General features: G+C 52.1%; 1 protein-coding gene across 10 annotated transcripts in view; it reads right to left on the bottom strand.

The window, feature by feature from the left end:
• The window catches only part of Prdm16 (PR/SET domain 16), a 345,691-nt gene that overhangs the window by 25,077 nt on the left and 293,367 nt on the right, over window positions 1-27,247 (bottom strand). For all 10 annotated transcript variants that reach the window (XM_008852658.2, XM_029555848.1, XM_029555847.1 and 7 more), the window contains 4 exons: window positions 13,296-13,398; window positions 7,200-7,407; window positions 5,165-5,312; window positions 4,442-4,595 (listed from right to left, as the gene is read on the bottom strand). In XM_008852658.2, the coding sequence (XP_008850880.1) occupies window positions 4,442-4,595; window positions 5,165-5,312; window positions 7,200-7,407; window positions 13,296-13,398 (613 nt within the window). The remainder of the gene's footprint in view (window positions 1-4,441; window positions 4,596-5,164; window positions 5,313-7,199; window positions 7,408-13,295; window positions 13,399-27,247) is intronic.

Genomic DNA, 27,247 nt, shown 5'->3' with positions numbered 1-27,247 from the left:
CTCGTCTGTGGTAGGAAGTGTGATACCACTGCTGGTCGCTGCTTCTCACCCTGGAGTGTGTTTAATGCTGGAGCCAGGAGATTTGGAAGCCACGGAGGAGGGGAGCCTGGGGTCTAGGCCGCACAGAGGCAGAGTGACGGCACATAGTAACTTCTTCAGCAGCAGCTAGGAGGTTGCCAGCTCAAATGTCCACCTGACCTCCCTCGGCACTTGGTAATGGTCATTTCTACAAGGTGAGCAATCTCCCACTTCCTCATTTAAAGTGTCCCTTGCTTCCTCCCTCCTTCTCTGCCCCAGTCTCTCAGGGGAGAATGGCCCCAAAGGTGATGCTGAGTTCCAGGGTTCTTGCAGTAACCCGAGTCAGGACCTGGGCTGGGGAACAGGGCGCCTGTGTTTGGCCACAGTTTGGGGGTTGGCCAAGGGTGGGGTGAGGCTGTCTAGGAACTTCAGGGAGAACCTGAGTTCATTTTCCCAGACATGAAAACCCTACTATCAGGAGCTCCCAGCCTGGGGGTCCAGCATGGTCTGCTCTGGCTGACAGAACCTGGTCTCTCACAGGACAGGGCAGTGCTGGCTGGAGCCCAGCCTAGCCCAGAGGCTCAGGGACCCTGGACATCCATCTCCCCACAGCCTGGGAACTCCAGGTCACATACAGCATATTCCCTTGTCTTTTTCCTGTTCCACTAAGAAAAGAGGGACACGTGTGCCTGCATGCACGTACACACACACACATGCACGCATCCCACATATACACACATACATATAAACATACATACACATGCACCCATACATGCATATACATATACACATATACATGCACACACACATAGACATACTTACACACACAGACACATACATGCATACATAAGCACACACCTACACACAGGCACACATACATACACATACATGTTCATGCACACACATACACATACATGTAACACACATAGTATACATATGCACACACACACATGCACACACATACACCCTGTGACTCCCCAGCAGGACAGTTTGCTCTGCACAGCCCAGAGTAGACAGTGATGGCAACATGCGCCCTCAGCTCCAGCCAGGGACAGTGCTCTTAGGGAGCATCTTGCCCTTTAATCACATTGTCTATTTACATGAGCCGTCCTGCCTCCCTGGTCATCTGGCATAGTGGGACATTTTCTGGCTGAAGGGAGATGAATTTTACCTCATTTAATCAAATCTTCCCTTTTGAGCGATGGCTCATGGAGAGGTGCTGCTCCAGGTGGTTTGTAAACACTCCCCCGCCCCCAGTCATCAACAGGGAGATCAAGAACTCTGATCACCCAGACAGACCGGACAGGCAACACCTTTCAGCCCCTGCTGTGCTCCAGGCTCCAAGGGGCTCTGGCAGCACCTACATCATCTACGCCATTCCGAGCTCGACTCTGGCTGTGAGCAAGCCTCCAACCCAGGGGCCTCCTGGAACAGTTCCAGGACTGGGCAGAGGGAGCCTTGGTGCCCACCCATCACTCACACTCTGTTGCGGGCTCTGTGGTGGATGGGCTGCAGGGAGCCCCAGGCAGGTCTCAGAGAGGGCACGTCCTAGACACCAGGAATGACCAACAGCCAGCTCAGAGCGAGAGGAGGTGGCTGTCACAGGGTCAGAAAGTCCTGGCTGCCACATTGCACTGGATACGGGGCCAGAGCCCAATGATCGGTCAGGACAGGGAGTGGCCTTGGTCAGAGCCCATCCTGGTCAGCAGTGCCCTTTCCTTCTGGGGTACATGGGTGGGTTCATGCCAACACCCACATGTCCACCCACTAGTCCACACCACACACTCTCATGTCATGTACTATTACTGCCACACAGGTCATTTTCTCAAAAGCATCCATGAGACCACATGCCTCTATGACACAGACATGTCTCTTTTCTTCCTCCTTCCTTCTTTCCTCCTTCTCTCTCTCTCTCTCTCTCTCTCTCTCTCTCTCTCTCTCTGTCCATGCATACACATGTGCAAGCACTTCCTACCCCATGAACATTCCCTGATCAGAACGATATTATCTGTCTCTGATCTCAGTGAGGGGAGGATTTGGGGGTTTTCAGGCATCTGACAGGTGGACAGAGAGTCTGCTTGTATGTAGTGGGTATCTGGTCACTGGGAACTGTCCTCCAACTGACAGAGTCCCTCCTTAGAAGGACTGTATTGCTGAACTCTCTTTACTGTCCTGCAGTTTCCCTCCCAAGCTGCCTACAGCCCTCCAACGCATGCCAAAGGATGAAAGCACGCCAGGCTATGGCACATCCCGCACCTCACCCCATCTTGAACGGATGCATCTAACAGACTGTCAGGCTCATGAGGCCTGCCCACCCACTTCTGGGCTTTGTTTTTCTGCTGGCTACCCTTGGACAAAGCAATGTTGCAAAGGGAAGCCTGGGCCACAGGGAGGAAGGGGTACAGGCCAGGGATGCTGGTGGGTGGCTCTATCTTCTCTCTCACACAGTGCCATGGAAACAGCAGGTTTGGCTCGTCCAGTGTGCTGTAGCTATTGGAGCTTATGTTGCTAATATGACCAACAGGGCTTTGAAAAGCTTGCTTGTCTGTCCAGGGAGTCAGTGCTGTCGAAGCCTGCTCAGTTTTCTTGATTTTAAGCTGCATGTGCCTCTCCCACATGGCATCACTGAGCTGTGCACCTAGGTAGAACATAGCACTCACCCTTAGCTGCAGTTGGGATCCCTGGACTTGAACTGCCCAGTTTGACCCCCTACCCTCCACCCCTCCCACTGGGCACAGGCAGCGTGAGGGGTGAGACTGGCCACACCGTGGCTCAGATAGCCGTCTGTGTCTGGGGTCTGCAATGAGGAAGGTGACCCTCAGAGCTCTTTCTTCTTTTGGCTCCTTGGCTGGCAGGAAGCAAGAAGCCCAGGTGAGGTTGGATCTGATCCAGTTAGAGGACCAGGACCTCAGGCACGAGGGCCTAGCCCCAGTGCCTGGCAAAGGCCTCTGTGGGGCAGGTGGCTGGCACCTACCTGAGTGTGAGTGACCCCTACACCCATGAGGACACCCTAACTCAGGTCTCCATTTCCTCTTCTCCTTACTGACATGGCAGCCTTAGAGGCTCTGGGGTTACCCAGGTTGGGGCCAGGAGCTAGGCCTCTCAAGCCAGGGTCTAGCAGCTTAGCCTCCCCTGTCCATTGGAGAGAACAGACTCTGCTTTGTAGGAGAGTGTAAGTATGTCATATGATAATGCACAGGCAATGGTAATCAATACAATGACCATATGATGACCAGGGGTGTGTGTACCATGATGTCTTGTTAAATTTAATTAAGGCCCATGTGTTGGAGGCTTGGTTACTACTGCAAGTGGTGGAACTTTAGGAGGTAGGGCCTAGTGGGAGGATGTGACATCATTGGAATGGACGCTTGAAGGGACTATTTGTACCCCGGCCTTTCCCATCCTTTTCTGTTTCCTGGCCGGCATGAGGCGAGCAGCCTCCCGTACCACACGCTCCTGCCCCACTCCGGGCCCAAAGCCATGGAGTCAAGTGGCCATGGGCTGGAATTTCTGAAACTCAGCCCACGCAAACCTCTGCTCCCGTCATTCGTTTATTTCAGGCATTTGTCACAGGATGGACATTGCTGACATACTGAGTGCAAGGCCCGTGCATGTGGTGACACGGATGAAGCTTGACCAGTGAAAACCTTCAGTGGCCTGTGAACTCACTGACAGTCAGGGGCTAAGTCCTGGTTTGGCTTACAAGGCTTCGGGACCTGATGTCCCCTCACATCTCCTCTTCCCAGGCTACCTGTGCAGGCTCCCTGGACATGCTTTCCTTCCAAGCTCTGCTGGTGCCTCTCTATGGATATGTGGGAGCGGCCCCTACATTGGCACCAGCCTGCCCTCTCTGAGGCTCTAGCCCTGCCCTTCCGTCTTTGGGATGACATACTGTCACCTTGTGTAAAGCTCGCTCGTCTCGTTCCACTAGTGTGAAAGTGCCTTTAAGACAAGGGTCACCTGGACAGCACTGGGCACACCCAGGGGCTCCCTAGGGGACACCTTAGTACATGTTAGCTGGGATGGTTGTGACAGGGGCTCCTTACGAGACACATTGCTCGCTCAGAACACATCAGCCAGGATGGTCATATGTAGAGGTCCAGTTGGAGATCAGTTAGGGTAGGGGACAGCAGGGTGGACACAGGGAGGAAGACCCATTGGCTCCTTCTGCGGGAACATTAGTTGCTAAGTATGATCTTTAACTACCATCTACCTCCAGCTTCTGCAAGGGAATGTGGAGGTATGGGGGGCGATGATGCAGGAGGTGGGAAGGGAAGCCAGGGCAGCGAGAGGGGTGTGTTTACAGAGAGGATGGAAACTAACAAGGTACAGCCAGGGTCACAAGGCTTGAGCCCAACCTGGATGGGTTGTAAGGGTTTCTGGATGAACAGGGCCCTTGGCGCACACAGCCCAGGCAACTCACATATGAACGGTTTCACCGTGCTGTGGATATGTTTGTGTTGCTTGAGGCCGGAGGATGTAGCAAAGGTCTTGCCGCAGTCGGGGCAGGCGTGGGCTCGGGCGCCAACGTGCTGTGAGCGGATGTGCCGCTGCAGGTTGCTGGGGTCCGTGAAGACCTGAGGAGAGAGACGCCATTGAAGGGTGCCCTTCCTGAACCCCAAGGGCAGCCTTGGGCCACGAGGGCCTGGTCCTGCCTCTCTGTTGTCACTTTGCTGCACTGAGCTGACTGGGACAGGTCTTGCTACAGCTGTGATCGGTCACTGGAGGACCGTAACAGGCTGCCAAACCTCTCCTGGCCTCAGTTTCCCCAACAGTGACTCAGAACATTGTGGCCTACCCACAGACTGCAGGAGACAGACATGGTGTTTTCCAGAGTCCTGACCTGGGTGGTCTTGGCCCTGGGGGCTTCAGTTCTGGTACTGCGCTGCACACTGGTAGGGGCCTGGGGACTGCCCTGGAGAGGATCCAGCTCTGGGCTGGGTCCTGTTCCTTCTGGGCTGCATGGTGACACAGTCTTTGTCCTACCCAGTAATAAAAGGGCCCTCTTGACCTCAGGGCATCTAACACAGCCACAGCCACAGCCACATGCCTGGAGTTTCACAGTAGGGTGGAGGGAGGGTGGAGGGAAGGTGGGACCCAGCCCACCTGCAGGACTGTGTAGGTGTGGGGGGCAGGTATGTGGTACCTTGACGCAGTTTTCACATTCGAAGCGCTTGCCGCTGTCATGGGACATCTGGTGACGGATGAGGTTGGACTTCCAGTTGAAGGCTTTGGGGCACTGGTCACACTTGTATTCACGCTCCTCTGTGTGGACGATCATGTGTTGCTCCAAGCTGTGCACAGGGAATGGGGTGACTTTGGGGTCCATTTGTCTGGGAGAGGAGGTCCCCTACCCCATGTGACTCATTCTCCTGTCTGTGTCCCCAGGGAGCTCCCATCATGCTGCAGGTGAGCAGGAATGAGGCAGAGGGGCCTATGCTCTTCCCCTCCAATGAGCCATTGGGAATGAGGGGCAGAGACAGCCTACCCATGTAAGAGGTAGAAACCAGTGCCTGGACCATCCTCACACAAAGCTACCTCCAAGCCATTCAGCACCCTCGGTCCAAAGTTTGAACCTGATGTGTGGCGTGCAACACAATTTCAGTATTCAGGAGGCCAGGGCAGAAGGATTTTGAGCTTGAGGCCAGCCTCAAGTGCCTTGGTCCTCACTGCTGTCTGGCCTTGGGACAGAGGAGGGCCAACTGGGTCTGCTTCAGCTGTCTGTGTCTGGCTATCACTCAGCTGACCTAGGGGAAGAGGTTTAGGGCATCAACATTGCCACAGAGTTCCAGAGTGAGGCCAAGGCTATGAACCTCAGGTCGCCCCTCTGAGAAGCTTCAGGGTGCTTGATGGCTGGGCCCAATACATGACAGAAGAGTAGCAATGTCGGAGAGGGTCTGGAATGAGATGGGCTGCGGTTGGGGAGAGCAGCTGCTCCGAGGGGGTCGGTCCTCTTGGCTCAACCAACTCCTAATCCCTCCTCCCCGGGGACTCTGCCTCTCCTGTCTCTGGGATGACCGTTAATCTTCATGAGCAAAGCAGTAATATATCACGGCCCGTTAATTACGGGGCCCAGCCATCCGTTTAGATCAGAAACGCCTGCTCTTCCAGTTCCCAGAGACTCTATCTTTTCCTTCTTGTTAATTGTGATTTATGTGTTTATGTAAAGAAAACATGGACCCTCCTCAGCTGTGCTCTCCATGACTCGCTCGGTCGGGATTTGCCCACACACTTATTTCTCAGTCATCTGTTCAGGGTGGTGGGTCTACTGTCCCCAGGGAGTCTGTGATGGGATTGGCGGTGAATCCCCAGTAATCACAGAGCCAGTTATCGGCCTGATAGAGTTTTGCTCTGACTTTGCAAGGTTGTCCTGAGCAAACTCGCCAACACTGGGAGGCCCAGACTGGAAGAGCTCCCCGACTCCCAAGAGCACTGGGGCCAGAGATCCTGGCTTCCTCTACCCAGACCTCAGGATGCCCATCTCTCCCAAGGGTTCATGTGGGACCCCAGGGTCCCCAGTGCCTTGGTCCTCACTGCTGTCTGGCCTTGGGACAGAGGAGGGCCAACTGGGTCTGCTTCAGCTGTCTGTGTCTGGTTATCAGCTGACCTGGGGCTCTCTGTGCCCGTGTCTCTGATGTCCCTCCTGGGTAGGCGGCTGCCATCTGAGGGGAACAGAGGCCAGGGTCTCATGGATGGGGGACCCTCGATGATCCCCTACTGAGGAGGTATGTTTTCAGAGAGTAAGACTGTTCCACGTCCTCTTTGTGGTGGGCACTGTGTCCCCCAGCTTGGGCCCTTATTCCAAAAGTAGCTCTGGGGCTGGATGTTGGCATGTCTTGGGGTGGCCTGTGTTCTTTACTTCAATCAGACTGTCCCCACAGCCCTGATGGTGCAGGGTGGTTGTGCCAGTGGCCTGTAGAGTAGGCCCAAGTGGGCATTCCTGGGGGCCAGGCCTTTGGGGTAAGGATCAGAGAATACCTGCAGTTCCCACTGTAGCCATGGGTACCTACTCTGTCCCCAGTGACAGAGGAATGGACGGTTGTGTCCTTATCGTAGGGAGGCTGCACATAGGGAGGTGACTCCTGGGTGTCCTGGCCCTGGGGTCCAGGCCTGACAGGGAGGTGGGCTGGGCAGCAAGGGCACTGCTGACTGAGGGCAGAGGTGCTGGGGTGGGGTAGTACCTGTACTTGTTGGGGAACATCCTCTCGCAGTCCTTGCACTCGTGTGCTTGTCCGTCGCCCCCGCCGAGGCCCTCAGGCTTGAGCTCTTCCCCCAGGCCCTCATAGAGTGGGGCCCCTGCGGAGCCGCAGGTGTATTTCTTGTGGCGCCGCAGGTCCAACTTGCACTGGAAGAGCTCGTCACACTCGTCACAGCGGAATGTGGGATCCTCTGCAAGACAGAGGGCAAGGAAGTGGGCAGGAGGGTACTATCCCTGGGTGCTCAGGGGCCTCGGGAGACCCAGTCCATCCCTACTGCCCTGGGGCTGTGCCCACCCTTCTGGTCCTACTCAGCTTCCTTTTAGCCCTCATCTTGGCTACCCAGGGGCATAGAGGTCCTGGGATGTGCTGCGCCATGCGGGAGGACCCCATTTCTGCATCGTAGGAAACACGGAGCAATGACAGGCTCCTTCCTGTATTCTCAGCAGCCACTGTGGGCTCAAGGAGGCCCTGTCGGGGAGCAGGGAAGGAAGCTGGGCCAAGTGCTTTGTTTATGAATTAGGAGAAAAAGACGACAGAGCTCCAATGCATATAATAAATTATTGTCGTCAAGGTCAAACAAATTAAAGGGGGGCAGCTATTATTAAGTTTATGAGGCAGCATCCGAGCACAGTGCCAAGCTAAACAATTAGCCTGGAGCTGTGGCCTGGGCGGGTCCCCAGGCCTTGCTCCGCCCTCCTCCGGCTGCTGCCCGCCCATCAGCTTTCACCCAGGCCTGGAGAGAGAACACCTGCTCTGAGCTCTAGCACAAAGAGGGCTTGTGTGCACACGTGGGCATGAGTGCATGAATACACGCATTTTGTGCACAGGTGTGAAGCGTGTGGATGTATGTGCATATGCAATTGCATTTTTGTGAGTATTCCACCCCATCAGATTTTGGTGAGTGTGCATGTACATGCACGCGTGCCCATGCATGAATGTGTTTGAACATTTTGAACACGCAGCTAGTTTACATGTGCGTTGTGCAAGCATGCCTACATACACATTCACGCACGTCTTTGTGTGACTTTGCATGTATTTCTGTGTGTTACGTCTATATGTTCTATATGTGTATGGATGTGGACGACTGTGTTAGCTGTGTTGCGTGTCTGTTTATATGCATGCATGCATGGTACATGTGTGTCCATCATTTTAGTGTGTACACCCATGGATTTGTATCATTGCATACAAACCCTGCATGTTGTGCTGGGGAAATAGGGATTATGTTTGGGTCTCTGGTGGAGGTCCCCACCCCTAACCCTTCAGAGAAGGCATTCCCCAGCAGGACCCTCAGCTCCTCGAGTGCCAGGGTTGACCACAACGTGACTCACAGGACAGGGTGTGGAGGAGCTGGGACTATGCATGTGTGCGTGGGGGTATGTGTGTGCATCTGTGTGCATGTGTGCACAGGTGACTTGCATTACAGAAATAACCACCTTCTAGGTCCACAGCAGAATCCAATATAACTCAAGCAGGGGATCTCTTTTCAGGACAGTGGAGTGTGAAGACACTGTGCCGCTCACATGGAGGTCTGCTGGGCCCCCAGGGAGCTGGCAGTGTACTGAGAACGTCCCCCAAAGAGGGTGCTATGTGCTCTGGCTTCATCAATGATTGGTTATGAGTGGTGTCTTTCCACTATTTGGGTATGGGATGCAGGGTGGCAGGGCCCCAATTTCCCACAGATGGTTAAGGGGTAACAGCATGACCCTGTGAGAGTTTGGAGGTATTCATGTCACCCCTGGTCTTCAGAGAGTCTGAGCCCCACCTGGAAGGGCCCCAAGTCTGAGTGTGCCAAGCACACATCAACACAGGGCCCGAGGCGGCCCACAGAGCTGCTCCTCAAGGCTGGAAGGGGGCAGATGTAGGCGTGGGGACTAAATTAGAAATGTTCACTCTTATCACATTCTTTCTGGACCCAACAAGGAATAATTACAGAAGTTTGAGAATACCTCCATCACCAGCCATTACTGACTAATCAAAGCGTCCAGTTTTGATTTGGAATTTGGACTTAAAAATAAAAATGTAGGGATTTTAAAGAAAGAATCAGCTTGATCCTCACTCTGATATCTTGGCAGTCACCCTGGGGCGGGGGCAGAAAACAACCTTGGTGAGCCTCCGCCCACATCACTCCTTGACTCACTGCAGTTTGTCCTTGTAGAAGGACAGAGCTGGGAACAGGACATGCCTAAGCCTTGCCTACCCAGGTGAGTGGGGTGGACAAGTATCCCAGATCCTTCCAGGCAGGGATGGCGGCCTTGGGCACACACCTGGGGCACAGCGTTTTCATTTCCCCAGCACACAAAATTCCATTTGAAGAATTACTAAAAGGGCATGTTATATCCTGATATTATGTCGTATTATGGCCCATGACAGCCTGTGTCTTTCCTGTGTGCTTTACACAATGCACCGCCCCTTGGAGGGGAACTAACTTGTCACCAGCCTTTCTAAAGGAAACATGTTCCTGAATGCAAACGACTGCTTTCTTTTCTCCCGAGAGCAAGAAGTTCTTATGAAAGAGAAGTCTTCCCCCTCCATGCAATAATCAAAGCAAAATAAAGTCACCTGACCCAGGAATGAACCGTGCCTTCCCTCAGGACACCTGTGGACTCTGGGTTGGCTTTTTTTATTTTTATTTTTATTTTATTTCTTACAGTGTTGAGGCCCTAGAGGTCCAGTGCCTGTTCCCTGCCCACCAGCAGGCAAACGGGCTCCATTTCCTCCTCACGCCCACCCAGGCCCCCATCCCTGCAACAGAAGCACGAGAAAAAGCGATTGGGGGGGATCTCTCTCCACCTAAATGTGGTGGGGGTCACAGGCTAGGGTCTGTCGACCTTCCTCTCAAATTTGTGCAGAGCTGCGGCAGCCTGCGTCTTGCCTGTCAACCCTGAGCCTTGCTTGTCTAGCTCAAGTTCCATCGGCAACTTTCACGGCTGAACAGGAACATAACAGAAAAATAAATCCCTGCCTAATGGCTTCGAGACTGAGGGGTTCACAATTACACGGCACCCGCATCCTAATCTACAAGTTCAGCTCAAAAGCGCTCAAGAGTCTACTCCAAATTCCTGTGGCGATAAGGGGCCGGCTGCATTTAGCCGGGGCTGGGATAAAAGATTTTTTTATGATAATTATCTTAGTGAGGAACGCTTTCGAATTTTCTTTCTGTGTGATTCAGAGTTTAACTGGGGTGGGGGGAGGGGGCTGTTGCGGAGGCAAAGGAATGGTCTTGACAGCAGAGGTTAGGAAAGTCAAATATTAGATGTCAGGCTATTATGTGCGGAAAGCAATTAGCCCACAAATGTTTGATCAATTATTAGGAAAATGTAGACCCCAGTTATTTAATATCGGGGGTGGGAGGTGGGGGAATAGGACTCAAGATTTGAAAAAAAAAAAAAAACCTTTTGGAAGAAATAAATTTCCGTATACAGATGAAACCGTACAGCTGAGGGGTCTGCTCACGTTCAGGGGCGTCTTCTGTAGTTCTTGAGTGTTGTCTGAGATTCATCGCCCCTTTTAACAATTATTTTAAGGAAAACGAAACCTTGCTACCCAGATCTTGGCCATTTATTTTTCTTTTCTTAATGGCCTAATTAAAACCAAACTTTAGAGGGGGAACAGAGAGGACCCGTCTGGTTAAACAGTCCTTCTGCCCTGATTTCCTTGTTGTGTCAGAGACATGAAAGGCTGCAGGAAAAAAAGTACCCCAATTGCTGGGCCGCTTGCAGGGCTGTTAACTAAGGGGAGTCCTGTGGATATGGTGATAGAGCCTTCTGCTAAACTCAGAGAGCACCCAGATCCCTGGTCTTCTCAGAGTGTCTCCTGAGGGAATGCCAGGAAGCCGGCATTGGCCTCCAGGCCTCAGTATGCATGTAGGCGGGGGAGGGAAGCAGGGGGACAACGCTGGTCTCCATACCTCACTGGAACGAATGGAAATCATTCTAGAGTCTAGAAACAGCCAGGAAATAATGTTTTCTTGTAGAGAAATAATGTTTCTGGTAGAGGCTTGTCCAAAGAAAAGAAGTTGGACATGAGGGCTGGGGAGATGGCTGGGTTTGTAAAGTGCCGCATAGGCTCTTGCACAAGGACCCGAGTTTGGTCTCTAGAACCCACATAGAAAGCCAGGTGTGGAGGAACATGCTGTAAACCCAGAGACAGGAAGATCCGTGGAGGTTGCTGGCCAGCCAGCTTAACCTACTTGGGAAGCCAAGTGCAGGCCAGTGCAGACCCCATCTCACAAAACAAGGTGGGGCTGGAGAGAGGGCTCAGCGGTTGAGAACACTGACCTCTCTTACAGAAGGCCGGGTTTCAATTCCTAGCACCCACATGGTGGCTAACAACTGTACCAGGGGATCTGGTGCCCTCTTCTGACCTCCACGGGCATTGCATAACACAGGTGCACTTACATACATGCAAGCAGTATACTTGTACACATAAAATAAAAATAATAACTTAAAAAAAACAAGGTAGACAGCACCTGAGGCGCAACATTCAAGGCTGACTTCTGCCTCCATATGCAGGCCCACACGTGTACCCGCACCCCTGAGTCTCCTCTGGAAGCTAGATATGAACTCTAGAATCCCCTGCTCAGCAGTGACAGTAGAGAGAATGAACTCCTCCATTGCCACCATAGCCTTCTGGAAACCTCCTGTGCCAGGGTTCCATGTGGCTAGACGCTGCATGAGAACTTAAGTCTGTGTGTTGGAACACCCAGTGAGTGTGAGACTGGCCTCTTCCCTAGCATCCTTTCAAGGGAGCTTGGGTACGAGTGGTTAGACTGGGGAACCTGTTGGCTTCACCATATCTACAGTCAAGAGCTTAAGGACCCCTGTTTCACTGTGGGCTCCATCTCAGCCCTTGACTTGCCTCCCACCAAATAAAATCCCCCCAAGTGTTTCTCCAGGCTAGTTAACTTTTAGGCAATGTGCTGTTTAACTTCAGTTGTTAACTTGACACATCTGGGAAGAGGGAACCTCAATTGAGAATTTCCTCTGTTGGACTGGCCTGTGACCAAGTCTGTGAGGAATTTTCTTGCTTCTTAATTGATATGGGAGGGCCCAGCTCACTGTGGGCGGTGTCATCAGCCAGTGAGCAGCATTCCTCCACAGCCTCTGCTGCAGCTCCTGCCTCCAGGTTCCTGCCCTGAGTTCCTGCCCTGGCTTCCCTCGGTGATGGACTATGACTTGGAAGTGTAAGATGCAATAAACCCTTTCCTCCTCAAGTTGGTTTTGGTCAGAGTATTTTATCACAGCAATGAACAGCAAACTAGAACAGGGGGCATTCCTTCCAGAGATATCTGACCTGCTTTCCCCTCTTAAGTGAACTGGAACCTCTTACTGTGGAGAGCTCTGGACTCTGCCCAGCCTTCCAAGTACCAAACTGGGGTGAGGCCCTTTTAATCAATACTACAGAATGTGGCTAATAATAATCACAGTTTAAAAAGTCATCTGGGAGCTGGGGAGATGGCTCAGTGGATAAAGTGCTTGCCACATAAGCATGCCGACTTGAGTTCAGAGTCCCAGAACCCATGTATGTAGATGCTGACTGAGTACAGCAGCCCATCGGTAATCCCAGCACTCAGGAAGTGGTCCTGCAGGCGACCCCCAGGGCAAGCTGGCCAGCTAGATTAGCCCAATTGGCAAGCTCTGGATTCAGCAAGAGACCCTACCTCAGCAAATGAAGCAGAGAGTAAGCGAGGGAGACACCCAGTGTCAACCCTGGGCCCCTACATGCATGCACACGTGTATCCACACACTTATGACACCTATGCATACACACAGTACACATACATCCACAAGCAAAAAGTCACCTTGGGCTTTCACCCTACAAAGGTGCAATTCAGCACAACACCAACTTGCCCATGTTGCCTCAAGACTACTTCAAGCCCTTCTTTAATTCAGGCTGTGCTCCCAGGAAAGGGTCTCTAGTCGCACGTGTTAAGGTCTGTTGGCCCCCAGTCTCCAGAAACTCAACCAAATCATCAGCTGGCAGTACCTAGCCCTATCAGGTGGTGTGTAGGGATGGGACACCATGGATGCTCTTCCTGGGTGGGTGGGGCTCCAGGGCCACAGCCCAGTGTGGTCTTACCATCCAGGCAGGGGGCCACAACGCCCAGGGAGTAGGACCCTTCCTTCACATGCACCAACAGCTCCTCACCCGGCTCAATGTCCTTGATGACTTTATAATAGATCTGGGAGGGAGAGATCAGAGAGAACGGATCAACATTAAAGCTGTATGCGGTTAGTACAGAAACACCCGCAGAGCCTCTGCCCGCCACTGGCCTCTGCTGTGTCACCCATCTGGGGCTGGCTGAAGGGGACCATCTGACCCAGCTGTTCATTTTATGATTAAAATTTTTTATTGCATTAATTTCTTTGTATGGGCTGGATGCATGTGCCAGGATGCATATATGGAGGTCAGAGTTCAAGTTGTAAGAGCTGGTTCTCTCCTGCTGTGTGGGTTCTGGGGCTCGAACTCAGGTTGTCAGGTTTGGCAGTAATCACCACGGAGTCATCTCACTGGCCTCATCCAGCTGTTAACTGAGGTAAAGAAGATCCCCTCTGGAACTTTTGCAGTATATGAATGAAAGGCATTGAGTCCCTTTTAATCAGTTTCATTCTACTCTGGGTTACTGATTGAAACAAAGGGTGTGAAAATAGAGGAAACTCAACATCAAGGACCCCCACCGGGGTGTCCTGGGGAATTATTCTAAACTAGAGCATCTTCCCCTGGGGAGTCTCCTTTGTCAATCGGAGTGTGCCTGAGTGTGGCTATGGAGGAGCTGGGAGGTCAGATTTTATTTGGTTGTGAGCTAGGCACAGGAAAGGATGCAGGGTTGTGATGTGTTCATCAGTGTGTGGCTGTGAGTGAGGAAGGCCGGCGTTGGGTAGGGAGCGGATGCCTGCCAGGACCTATGTCCAGCAGGTGAGAGGGGTGTGGAGACCGTGGGCAGGGCAGAAGTTGTCCCTGGGGTGGAGGCCAAGATGGAAAAGACTCTGGCCGTTTGAACTGGGAGGCCATGTCCTCAGAACACTGCAGACTCAGGTGACTGTGTGTGTGTGTGTGTGTGTGTGTGTGTTTCTGTGTCTGTGTGTGTCTTTCTTGATGTTGTCAGATTCTGCTTCTAAGACACCGGAATACCACACCTTTGTGTGGGACCTAGGCCTCCCAGGATGACACCTGGCTCAGGAAAGCATCTTTTCCTTCTGGAAGTATCAGACATGTGGGCACAGTTGTCTCTCAGGGCAACCTCCTGCAGCAGGTGGGCATTGGGAGTCTGTTCTGATGTTAGGACTAGCCAGGTCCCAGAGACACACACTGCCCCTGGGAGGCCTGTCCGAGGCCTGTCCCTCTGCACTCCGCTTGCCTTTTGGAGGAATGTTAAGACGGGAGGAATGAACATTCTACGAGAGACAAACTGGCTGAAGCTGAGGGACCAAGGTCCTTGATGTAAGCAACACTTATGTTCCCTCTCACTGGCTGGTTCAGGATCCACAGCCTCAGGCCCTGACTAGGGTCCTCCCTATGGTGGCTGAGTGGAGCCCGAGAATCCAGGAGCCTGAGGGGGCTGCAAGCGACTGCGAGTCATTACAGGACACGCAGCAGCTGCACAGGTGCCAAGAGCCCATTGGCTGTCCCTCCCAGGACACCAGACATCACAAGTGCACAGTGTGAAGCGGGCAGGTGCGCACAATCTTATCAGCATGACACTCCTGCACCGGGCAGTCCACAGTAGGAACTTATTTGACAGTTGTTCTCAGGGAGGTTGAAGACAAAGAGGTTTTAAAATGGAGACTGGAAAGAGGCCCTGATGGGCTTCGCTGGTGAAATCATTGTTTCTAAGAGTCCAGTTTTATGTTGCCTTATCTGAAAGATGCCACACGGGCTGAATCAGTTCTCATCTTGAAGATCAGCCTCAAGCCACTGTGTCTCAGAAGAAAGAGGACCCCCCCCCCATAGTGCCAGATGCCCCATGCTCCTGCTGAGGCCACGCAGGTCTCAGTTGTTAATAACACGTGCACTTTTGCCTGTCAACAAAGTACATACAGCAAGAACATGCTTCATGCTTGTGGCTCAGCTCCAGTGTGGCAGATGACCTGATGCTGGGCACAACAGCTGAAAGATAGGGCAGTCGGAGCATCGTGGCCCTTTGAGGTCCTGGTTAGCGTTAGATTGTCATTGATCAGCCTTCTTCCTGCCTGCGGTCCCCAGGCTGCATAAGACCTTGGCCACCATGCCGCAGCTTGCCTCCTGCCTTTCTGCTTCTGGGTGCCTGCTCCATGTTATAGGGGCTAGAGAAGGGGAGCACCTCTCTTTTCTACCTACACCTCTCCCAGGGCTGCCTGTCTTTCTAGCCTACACTTCACTCATATCACCCCTCTAGGAGGTCGGCCTGGCCTCCCAGGCTCCCATGCCCTTTATGTCCTTCTCTCTGGACTGCCCAAAACTTGGACCCCACCACCCAGTCTCGTTCTGAGGGCTGCGGGACCACTGGGCTGCCCTCCTGACTTCTCCAGGTAGCCAGTCCTTTTGGAACCCCCTTGCCATCCCCTTCACCCCCGTTCCTGTTTCTGGAGCAGACCCCTACCCTGGCTTTAGGGGTTGCCCAACCTCCCTCCTCTGTGGGCTACAGGGAACCCAGGAACTCCACATCCCCGACATCATTCCTAGGCCCACCAGGCCTCCAGGAACCTCTACTCCAGCTCTGAAGACAGGGCCTCATGGGGAACCCCCCTCTGGCATGGATACTGCACCTATAGCCATTGTAGGTATAGCATACTTGGTCATAGCTGTCCCCACCTCAGCCTGGGACCCACAGAATGGCCCCTGGAGCCCTGGTAGGGACATGTGGGAGACACAGGGCAGCAGTCTGGGTAGCTGTGGCCACCAGGACTTTGAGCTATTAGTGGAAATTGCAGGGGCCTGGGTGGGGCCAAGGTATCCCGGCTCCTCTCCACTCGGAGGGGTAGGGAAGATGCACACAAAAGCCACACACATTCTATGACCTGTTCCAAGTGGCACAAAAGGCCTTATCAGCCAGGCATTCTGAGGGAGCCAGTTCCTGGTCTTTTGGGCTGGGTGACTTTCCTTGACAAAGGCCAACTTTGGTGAGAATCGGGGGTGGGGAGCATTGGTCAGGGCACCAGGTTGGGGGACTGGGTAGTGTTAGGGTTTGGATCTGCAGCAGCCCCCTCTCCAACAGGCCTCATGGTTTTGCAAGCCTGAGAATGAAAGAACTGAGTTAATGAGCACCCTGGTCTTTGAAGACAAGACGAGCAGACTCTCTGCACCTTTTGGTCAAAGACAGCCCGCTTCTCTTTTGATGGTCTTGGAAGCAGAACAGGCTCCTGCACTTCGGATCCATTAATGTAGGAACTGTCTTGGCACAAGCTGTTTCCCCCCGATACATTTTACAGTGTATGGACTCCTTACCCCATAACCCAGAACCTGGCTGACGGAAGGGGATGGAGGGGGCTGGTTTTAGCAGAAGCTGTTCTGATAAGCCCTGGGCTCCCTCTTTCCCACCTAACTTTAAAAAAAAAATATGTTCCCGCCTTCTGCATCCCCTGAAGCCCACCTATAAAGACCCCCAGCCCACAACCTGTAGACTGACAACTTCCCTATCCCAAAGGGAGTTGTCCCGTGTGCTTTTCCTCTGCTAATAAACTCTATCCCGCTGGAGTTTTGTCTGTGTCTTGGTGCTTTCTCCTGATTGACCCGATTCATCTATCATATGGCGCCGAAACTCAGTTCTGACCTCAAGGGACCTCCAACCTTTTGGAAATTGCACGTAAAGACCTCTGACTAGACCTGGTTGCCATTACTGGCCTCTGCAAACACCATTGCTTTGGCTTTGAGGTACACTCCAACCGTTCCTTTCTCTGTCTCTGTCTCTGTCTCTGTCTCTCTCTGTCTCTCTCTCTCTCTCTCTCTCTGCCATTCACCGGGGAGTATACTGTGCCTTGCTTTTACTTCTTTCCTGCTCTCCTACATCTTCTTTTGATCTCCTTTCTGGTTGAATTTGGTCACTCCCGGACCTGACTCAAGGCCACTGGGCAGCACTGGTTTCTGCAACCATAGAGTGTCTGGCACAGTTACTGTGTTTGCCTAAAGCCCACCTGGGGGGTGGACCTGCCCCTCTGTCACACTCAAACCCGTTATCTTCGAGTCTCTTGGTCTGTGCACTAGCTCTCCCAAAGGAACACAGGCCCCTTACAGCCTGCTATAAAGGGTTTCCAGCTACCCATTGAGACTGGGGGTCCTAGTGACCTAAGCAGCTTATTTCCTCTGCAGGGGTTGCAGACCTCTTGTCTTGAGGTCTTATTTGGTGTTGAGCTTTTGTCTGTTCTACCTCCGTTCTCCTTTTCCTCTCGCTCCCTCAGCTCCCTCCTCCTTTTCTCTCTGTTCTTCTCCTTGTTTCTGGAACCTGGTCTTCAGTTTTGCTTTGCTCCCCCACCTCCCGCTCTTCCGGGGCTCATCTTCCCGCAGCTTCTACTAAAGCTTGGGATCGCTCTCTCTCTCTCCTGCCTGCTCACTATCTCTCTCCTTTTTCAGCTCATTCCACCAGCTTCCCTCCCTTCTGGCTCTCTGTGTTTTTCCTTCTTTTCTCCCACTCCTTCTACTTTGTCCCCATCTACTGGCTGGTCATGCCACGCTTTCACTGCAAGGCTCCTCTGCTCCTCCCTTTGTCTTGAAAATCGAAAATCGCATCGGTGTGTGGTGTGTCGGTGAGCCCTTCCCTCTCTCTGGGTACAGGACGCTGTCCCTGGAGTGAGGAACAGGCAACTCCTTCCTGTCTAGGACAGGACCTCGTCTTTCCCCTCCCTCGTGATCTGATAGCAGGACGCCGCCTACAGGGACCCAGAAAATATTAACTCGGACCCATGCCGGGAGAGAACACTTTCCTTGGAGACTGGTTCTACTCGTTCTCATTTTGCTGACCTTTGCCATACCCTCCTCCTGCTCCCTCCCCATCTCTCTCTTCCTTGTACCCTGCGCTTTCCTGCCTGGACTCTTGATCCTGCCCCCGCTCCCTGTGGAGGGAGGATTCTCTTTGTCTCCTCCTACCCACCTGCTTGGTTCCTTCTCTATCTCCTCTTCACTCTGTACATAATCTGTCACTGTGGGAACTGCTCAGTCCAAATCTCAGGGTCTCATACCTCTTGCTTGTCTTCTTAAATCCTTAAAACAACTAGGACTTTCAGATACAATCAGGCCAAAACAGCTGAAGTTCCTGCGTAGCACTGCTGGCCTCAGTACGGGTTAGATAATGACTCTGGCCAGACACCAGAACCCTAGACTTCAATATTTTGAGATATTTGGATAATTTCTGCCATTATAATGGCAAATGGTCTGAGCTCCCATATGTCCAAGCTTCCTTTGATCTCTGTGCTAACGCCTCCCTCTGTGTCCCGTGTTCTTCCCATCAGGCTCTCCTTGCTAAGACAGTTTCACGGGATCCCAACCCACCATGGGTCTCCACCCCTCCTCCTTCCTACCCCTCCACCTCGGCCTTTGATCCTAACATAACTGATGAACTCCCTCCAATTAGGACCCAGCTTCCACCTCCTCCTGCTCCCAGCCTGAGGCACAGCCAAGTACCGCCCCTCACTATACCCTCCCTTGCCTTCCCTCCCCCAGCCCAATCTGGCTCTCCTCCCTTCTCCTCCTCGAGTTCCCTCTCCACAATCTTCCCCCTCCCCTCTCCGACGCTTTAAGTCTCTCCCTCCACTAACTCTACTGTACTTGAGGAAATCCACAACCTTAAACAACTCCTTAGCAAACATCCCCTACTCTTCCCATCCCTGCTTCTAGTTCAAATAACCCGTTTATCCCTCCTAATCTCCTTCTACCCCTACTTCAGTTCCAGACCCTGCCTCTGTTACCCGAGTCCCCTCATGGACAGGATACCCCTCCCACCTCTCCCACTCTGGCCTCCTCCCAGGACTCCTATTTCTCCTCTATCCTCTCCCAACCCCTCTCCTGTGTTAAGCCATACTTGCTCGCACACCCAGTCTCAGCCCCCTGCCCATGGTATCCTCCCACTCCAGGAGGTGGCAGGTGTGGACAGAAGGTCCATATCCCTTTCTCTCTTGGAGATCTATCTCAGCTCGAATGTAGAATGGGCTCTTTTTCCACTAATCCTACACACTTCATACAAGAATTCAAATATATCACTCACAACTATGATGTAACCTGGCATGATCTCTTTGTGATTCTCCAGTCCACCCTCACCCCTGACGAGAGACATAGGGTCTGGACAGCAGCACAGGAATATGCTAATGAGCTTCATTCCACTAGCCAAGCTCACCCTATTGGTACTGAGGCAGTTCCCCTTCAGGATCCTGGGTGGGATTACCAACCCCCACTGGGAAGCAGGCAGGACCTTCCCTAGGTAGAGCAGCCAGGGACCACATGATCACTTGCCTCCTAATGGGTCTTCAGAGAGCTTCACCGCCTAAGGTAGTTAACTTTGAAAAGCTTAGGTTGATTACTCAGGGCTCTACTGAAACCCCAGCTCTGTTTATGGACAGACTTACTGATGTCCTGGTTCAGTATACCAAGTATGATCCAGAGTCCAGAGAGGGACGGCTTATGTTCCACCATCACTTTATCTTACAGTCAGCTCCAGATATCAGGAGGAAACTTAGGTGCTTAGACAAGGGCCCTGAGACCCCCACGGGAGATCTGTTAGACATGGCATTTAAAGTCTTTAATAGCTGGGAGGCACAGGAGAGGGCAGACAAGCTCACCCTGTCCAAACAAAAGTACCAGCTGATGGCTGCAGTCCTAAGGGCTCCTCCCAAGAAAACTACAGACACCAATGGGGCCCAATGTCATCCACCAGGACCCTGCTTCACGTGCGGAGCCACTGGACACTGGGTAAGGCAATGCCCCAACCTGTGACCACCTCCTGGTTCCTGCCCTCAGTGTGGGCAACGAGGTCACTGGAGAGTTGGTTGTCCTTCTTTGCAGCGCCAAGGTAGGCCACTCACCTCCCAGACCCAGCCTGCTTTACGGGGTTCAGTGAACAACCTTCTGGGCTGGGACTGGAGACTGACGAGGCCCTGGCTCCTTGGTCCCCACTGATTCCATAACCATCACTATAGAGGCGCCCAGGGTAGCAGCCATGGTGGTGGGTAAGACTATTAATTTTGTTCTAGACACTGGTGCATCATGGTCTGTTCTCCCTCCCTACTCCGGTAAAGATTTCCCCACAGGTGGGGGTTGATGGGAAGCCTCACAACCCCAAATCGACAGGACCCTTAGCCTGTGTATTCTGGAAGGTGCCTTTAGCTCACTCCTTCCTGGTTATGCCCACCTGTCCAACTCCCTTACTTGGCAGAGATTTCATGCCAAAGCTCTCCCTGTCTATTTCTCTCCCCTTCTCCACACTCTTCCTCCTTTCCCCTGTACTCCCCCCAAAGCCAGGTCATGGCCACTTCCCCCTTCCTAAGTAAATCCCAAGGTCTGGGACACCTCAGCCCCAGGACTAACCTCTCCTCACACTCCTATCTGCATTTCCTTGAAGGACCCCTCCCTATTTCCTAGCAGACCCCAATACCCAATTGCATTCAAACACCGCTATGGACTTAAGCCCATAATTCAAAGGCTTATGAGAGCTAACCTCCTTAAACCCATTCACTCACCCTATAACACTCCCATTCTTCCGGTCCTCAAGCCTGATGGCTCCTACCGTCTTGTCCAGGATCTCCGGCTTATTAATTCAGCAGTTATTCCCATTCACCCAGTCGTTCCCAACCCCTACACTCTCCTTTCTCACATCCCCTCTTCCACCACCCACTTTTCTGTATTAGACCTTAAAGATGCTTTTTTCTCAATACCCTTACACCCCGACTCTCATAACCTCTTTGCATTCACCTGGGAGGACCCTGACACTGGGATGTCTTCCCAACTAACCTGGACTGTCCTGCCCCAGGGGTTTCGAGATAGCCCCCACCTCTTTGGACAAGCTCTAGCCCACGATTTAACTTCCCTAGACCTTAACCCTCCACCATCCTACAGTATGTAGACGACTTGCTTCTTTGCTCCCCATCTCTCTGTCTCCAAGGCTCACACAATCAAACTCCTTAATTTTCTGGGGGACAGGGGCTAAAGGGTGTCTCCAGCTAAGGCACAGCTTTCTCTCCCTCAAGTCAAGTACCTGAGGTTCCTTCTCATACCTACATCCCACTGTTTAACTGTAGACAGGACAAATTACCTAAGGTCTTTAAAGCCCCCCACAACCAAGGAGGAAATCCTGTCTTTCCTAGGCATTGCAGGGTACCTGCACATGTGGATTCCCAACTTTGCCCTCTTGGCAAAGCTGCTCTATGAAGCCTCCAAAGGAAACTCCCCTGAGCCCATTGAGCCTCTAGGGCCCATAACAACAGCCTTCCACACTATCTGGGAAGTGCTCTTAAAGGTACCAGCTCTAGGTCTCCCCAGCCTGGGATCTCCATTCCTCCTCTATACAATTGAGAGCAAAGGCCAGGCATTAGGGGTTTTGGGACAGATGAGGGGCCCCACTTTTGCTCCAGTAGCTTATCTCTCTTAACAGCTCGATACCACCATCCGGGGGTGGCAACCTTGTCTTTGTGCTCTGGCTGCCGCTGGCCTCCTGGCTCAGGAGGGACTTAAGCTTACTTTGGGTCATCCCATCTCTGTCCTTTCCTGTAGGGAAGCTGCGTTCAAAATGGCTCTGACTGCCTCAGTGGGGGGAGGAGCTAAGGAATTGGCCATAGGTCAGCCCCTTCCTTCTCCTCCTTTCCTTTTTGTCCTGGACTGGCACCTCCCATACGATGGCCCTTGCCTAAGATCTAAGCATCCCATGCCAACGACGGGTAAGATCTCCTTCTGGCAGGTACTCCTAAGACAAGAAGTGCACATGGCCGGGTGCACTGACCAATGACGGGCAAGGCTTAGCCAGGAAGGAGACAACCTAAGACAGGCTGGGATGCTCGGCACATGGAAAGGGGCTAGCCGCCTATCCACAGGGCATCGCCTGTTAAAGAAAAGAAAAAGGAGGAGATGTGGGGACCTAAAGGCCCTGCCTTGCCAAGATGGCGCCTAGAGGAAGTAAGCAGGGCGTGGCCTGACCTGTCCTGAAGATCATCAGATTGGATGCCGGTCCTTCAGCACCCCTGGTGGTGCGTGATCAGCGCATGATCAGCGTGGACACCTATGGGACCCTGCCCATGTGGCAGGTTGACCTTTAAGCTGATTGGGTGCATTCGGGGAAGGGGGTTTCCGAGGGGATTTCCAAACTGCAGTTTTTGCCTATATAAGCTCTGTGACACCTGCAATAAATGAGTTCCCGCTTAACAAGACTTCCTGTCGTGTCTGATTGTCCTCGGCGAGGAGAGCTGGCGAAATGGGCAGACAGCACACTTACCCCTCCTCGGCCCCCATCGCTGAGCTTCACGTCCTGCCTTGTTGGCGGGGCGGAGGCTCGGCACTTTCTCTCCATTGGCTTAAGGATTTACTAACCCTCACATCTCTTGCCAATCTAGCCCCCTCTAAACTACAACTCTTCTGTGTCATGTTTCTTGAAAACCCCTCGCTCACCCTTGACTCTTGCCCTCTCAGTCCAGCTTCCCTCCTCCCTTCCAGCGAACCACTTACTCACTTGTGCTTGGAAACTCTTCAGGAACTCTCCTACCGGGATCCCCTAATCTCCCCAGATCCCTTACTAAACCTAACCCTGACTTGGATTGCGTATGGAAGTTCAACTCTCACTCCAAAGGGGTCCCGTAGGGTGGGGTATGCCATAGCGTCTCTCACAGATGTCATTGAGTCAGGCCCCTGCCACTTGGAACCAGGTCGCAAAAAGCCGAACTTGTGGCACTCACCAGGGTCCTGATTTTAGCCAAGAGGTAGATGGTTAATATTTTTACAGATTCTAAGTGTGCCCTCCACATACTCCATCACCACGCCTCGGTATGGAAGGAAAGGGGTCTTCTAACAACCAAGAGAACCCCCATAACTAATGGCCCTTTGATTCTTAAACTCCTGGAAGCTTCCTACCACCTGACTAAAGTGACTGTGATCCACTGTAGGGGACATCAGCCTCTCACTGATCCGATCCCATAGCTAGAGGTGATGACAGTCAAGGAAACCAGTATGCCCCTCTGCCCCTCTGATGGTTTACACTTCTTAGCGCCAACAGGAATGTCCCCCTCCTATGCTTCCCAACAACGCAGGAGCCTCCTGGACAAACGGGCCACCCAGGGGCCAGAGGGACGTTTGCTTCTATCGGACAAATACTGCCTGCCTGAGGAACAGGCCTCCTCTCCCTTAGCCCATCTACATAATGTTTTTCATGTAGGTGCTCATCTGCTCTACAAGTTCCTGGAGCCCCTCAGGCAATGTCCTACCTGCACTGTTGTTTCCTGCAGGGTGGAAGCCACCCAACTCTGTCTTTCGAACCTCACCAATAGCACAGGGCGGGGGGAACTCCCAGGAGTTGACTGGCAGATGGCAGATAGACTTTACCCACATGCCTACTCACAAAAAACTTAAGTATCTCCTGGTTTGGGTAGATACATTCTCAGGATGGGTAGAAGCTTTCCCCACAACAGGTGAAACAGAAGATATCGTGGCTAACTGTTTAATTCAAAATATTCTTCCTCGTTTTGGCCTAACCCTCACCCTCCAATCAGATAATGGTCCGGGCTTTATCTCCAAAGTAACTCAGACAGTCTCTCAGTCCCTGGAAATAACTTGGAGATTACATATCCCCTACCACCCTTAATCCTCAGGGAAGGTAGAATGAGCCAACTCCCTTTAAAAAAAAATTTTTATTATTTTTATTTTATGTGCATGAGTGTATGTGAGTGCACCCGTGTCATGCAATGCCGCAGAGGTCAGAAGAGGGCTTCAGATTCCCCTAGAACTGGAGTTAAGGACGGTTCGTAGCTGCCATGTGGGTGCTGGGAATTGAACCTGGGTCCTCTGCAAGAGCATTCAGTGCTCTTAACTGCTGAGCCACCTCTCCAGCCCCCAACTCCCTTCTTAAGGACCACCTTACTAAACTCTCCCTAGAGGAACACCGATCCTGGGTAACTCTCCTGCCCCTTGCCCTTACTAAACTGAGAGCCATCCAAAGTGCTCCTTCCTTCCTCAGTCCTTTCAAACTCAGGTATGGGAGACCCTTCCTTCTCAACGACCTCTTACTCCAACATCCCTCCCCTCCACATGACTATTTACCTGCCTTCACCCTTCTAAGAAAACTACTCAGGGAACATGCTGACCGGATTATTCCCAGGCTTTTAAAGGCCAAACTGACCACCCACTTCAACCTGGAGATCACGCCTACCTACAGGTTCACACCCAACAGAAAGGAGTGAAGGAAACCCTCCAGCCGTGTTGGACCAGACCACCTGGTGATCCTGTCTACCCTGACGACAGCCAAGCTCTCAGGACAATCTGTTTGGATTCATCTCTCCAAACAAGAACTGGCCAAGGAACATAGCAAGTACCAGGCTACCAGTATCAGGCCCCTTAAACTAAAAATCTCAAGGGCTCTCCCCAACACCAATCCAGAAATGAGTTTTCTACTGACCCTACTTCTACTCTTCCCTCTCAACCCTACCTCAGCCAGTCCCCACTGCACCTACCCACTGTGTTCTTATAGATTTGAAATGTGGAAGATTAATAATAGAAACTGAGAACTCGTGCTCCTTAGCTCTGCTATGTGCCCACTTTCTTCATGTAACACCGTTTCCCTTAAATTTGACATGGTCGATGCCTGCTATAGCAGATTCCTCTGCTTCATAGATGATCAAACCAAAAGGGAATGCAGGGACCCGGGCAGTTGGGAAGGCTGCCCATCATGGGATTGCAACTATCATTGACTGAGTGGGGAGGGCAAAGAGGGATGGGGTAGATACAGAATGAACACAAAACAACTCACTTGGGTAACTGACCCGACAGACGGTAAGTGTAGCAGGGATTCAATCCTGCACAGACACGATTGGTACAAACAAGGAGTCTGTGGGGAAGTGGTCTTCAAAATACTTCACCGGTACTCATGGATAGGGGACCGCATTGCTACAGCAGGGATTCAATACACAGCGGCTGCCGTAGACCGCTGGCGAGTAAAGATAAAATAGACAATCCAGCTCTTGCAGAGGACCTGGGTTCAGTTCCCAACTCCCACATGACAGCTAACAGTCATCTGTAACTCCAGTTCCAGGGTATCTGATACCCTCTTCTGACCTCCATGGGCATTTCAGGACACAGGTGTTTTTATATGCATGCAGGCCTTTACACTCATACACATAAAATAAAAATAATAAATAAAATATTAAAAAAAAGACAATCCAGGACTCACAGTCCCAACAGGTTATGGCCGTCCTGGATCAGGCAGGGGGCCTGACAATGAAGCCGTGTCAACACCTCAGTGCCTCCCGCAGATTCTCCTGGGAGCCCGTTCTCACGCTATTGCTAAATCTCCTGAGGAATTTCTCTAGTACTAATGTGTCCACTTGCTTCCTCTGTGCCCCCCTACAGGGCTCACTTCTCAGCCCCCTCGCAGTTTACAATGTTACTCCCCAGTCTACTACTCAGTGTTCCCAGGAACCCCTAATACAACGACCCCTGCCTGCCCCTCCCCTTTTTCTTAACAAAACGGAGTGTCGGGCTTCACAAACCTCCAAATGCCCACACTCATCAAGCCGCAACATCACAATTAAGAGCAATACTGCTCTAACCTCAGGACTGCTCTTTCTCTGCTCCTCCAAAATATACTCCTGCATCTCTCCACAGATTGAAAACACCTGCTATCCAGTCATTCTCATACCTAAGCTAACCCTATACACACCGGGAGAGGTGTATGATGTCTTAACCACAGGGAGAGAAGGGACCAGAACAAGGAGGTCAGCCACCTCGGCAGTCCTGGTAGGAGTTAGCCTGGTGACATCAGTGGCAGCCACTGGGCTCGTGACCGGAAGTTTGGGACACACGCTGATCTCAACCCAGCATCTCTCCCAGGAAATAGAGGACCTCAGACAAGGACTCACCTCAACAGTGGAAACTAGAGCCCAGTCAATCCAGATCTTACAACAGCAACTAGTCTCCCTAGCCAAAGTTGCCCTCCAGAACAGGTGAGCCCTGGCTCTGTTAACTGCAGAAAAAGGGGGAACCTGTATTTTCTTGGGTGAATGAAGAAGGCTGCTATTTTGTGAACCATTCAGGTAAGGTGGAGCATGATATAAAATGGCTCCTGCGGGTAGCCAAGGATCTTTCACTTAAGAATTCCCGGAACCAGCAGTCAGTGGGATATTTTTACAGGACTGACTCCCTGGCTTCTGCCCTTACTCGGCCCCCTGCTTGCTACTACTTTGGTGCTAACCATTGCTCCTTGCCTCTTCAGATATTTTCAGGACCGAATCCAAAAACTAATTTTAATCAGTTGTTACGTTCCTTCCCTCCACATGTATACGTGTGCCTGTCAACCACTGAGGACCCTATGCAGATGTACGAGGAGGGAACCCCGCTGTCTGACCAACCCCTAATCCAGCCCCCTCAAATTGACCATGCCCAGCAGGAAGTAGCAAGATGACAACGGTGCCCCTAACCTATGACACAAAAGGCTGGAATGTTAGGGTTCAGGTCTGCAGCAGCCCCCTCCCCAACAGGGCCTCATGGTTTGGCAAGCCTGAGAATGAAGGAACTGAGTTAATGAGCACCCTGGTCTTTGAAGACAAGAGAAACAGACTCTCTGCACCTTTTGGTCAAAGACAGCCCGCTTCTCTTTTGATGATCTTGGAAGCAGAACAGACTCCTGCACTATGGATCCATTAATGTAGGAACTGTCTTGATACAAGCTATTTCCCCCTGATAAGTTTTACAATGTGTAGACTCCTTACCCCATAACCCAGATCCTGGCTGATGGAAGGGGGCAATTTTAATAGAAGCTGTTCTAATAAGCCCTGGGCTCCCTCTCTCCTGCCTAACTTTTTTAAAAAAACAATATATTACCACCTTCTGCATCCCCCAAAGCCCCCCTATAAAGACCCCCAGCCCACAGCCTGTAG

This window comes from Nannospalax galili, unplaced genomic scaffold (assembly GCF_000622305.1).
Source record: "Nannospalax galili isolate Female #2095 unplaced genomic scaffold, S.galili_v1.0 scaffold806, whole genome shotgun sequence".
Taxonomy (NCBI): domain Eukaryota; kingdom Metazoa; phylum Chordata; class Mammalia; order Rodentia; family Spalacidae; genus Nannospalax; species Nannospalax galili.
The sequence above is the reverse complement of the archived record's forward strand: the minus strand, read 5'-3'. Positions and strand labels throughout refer to the sequence as shown.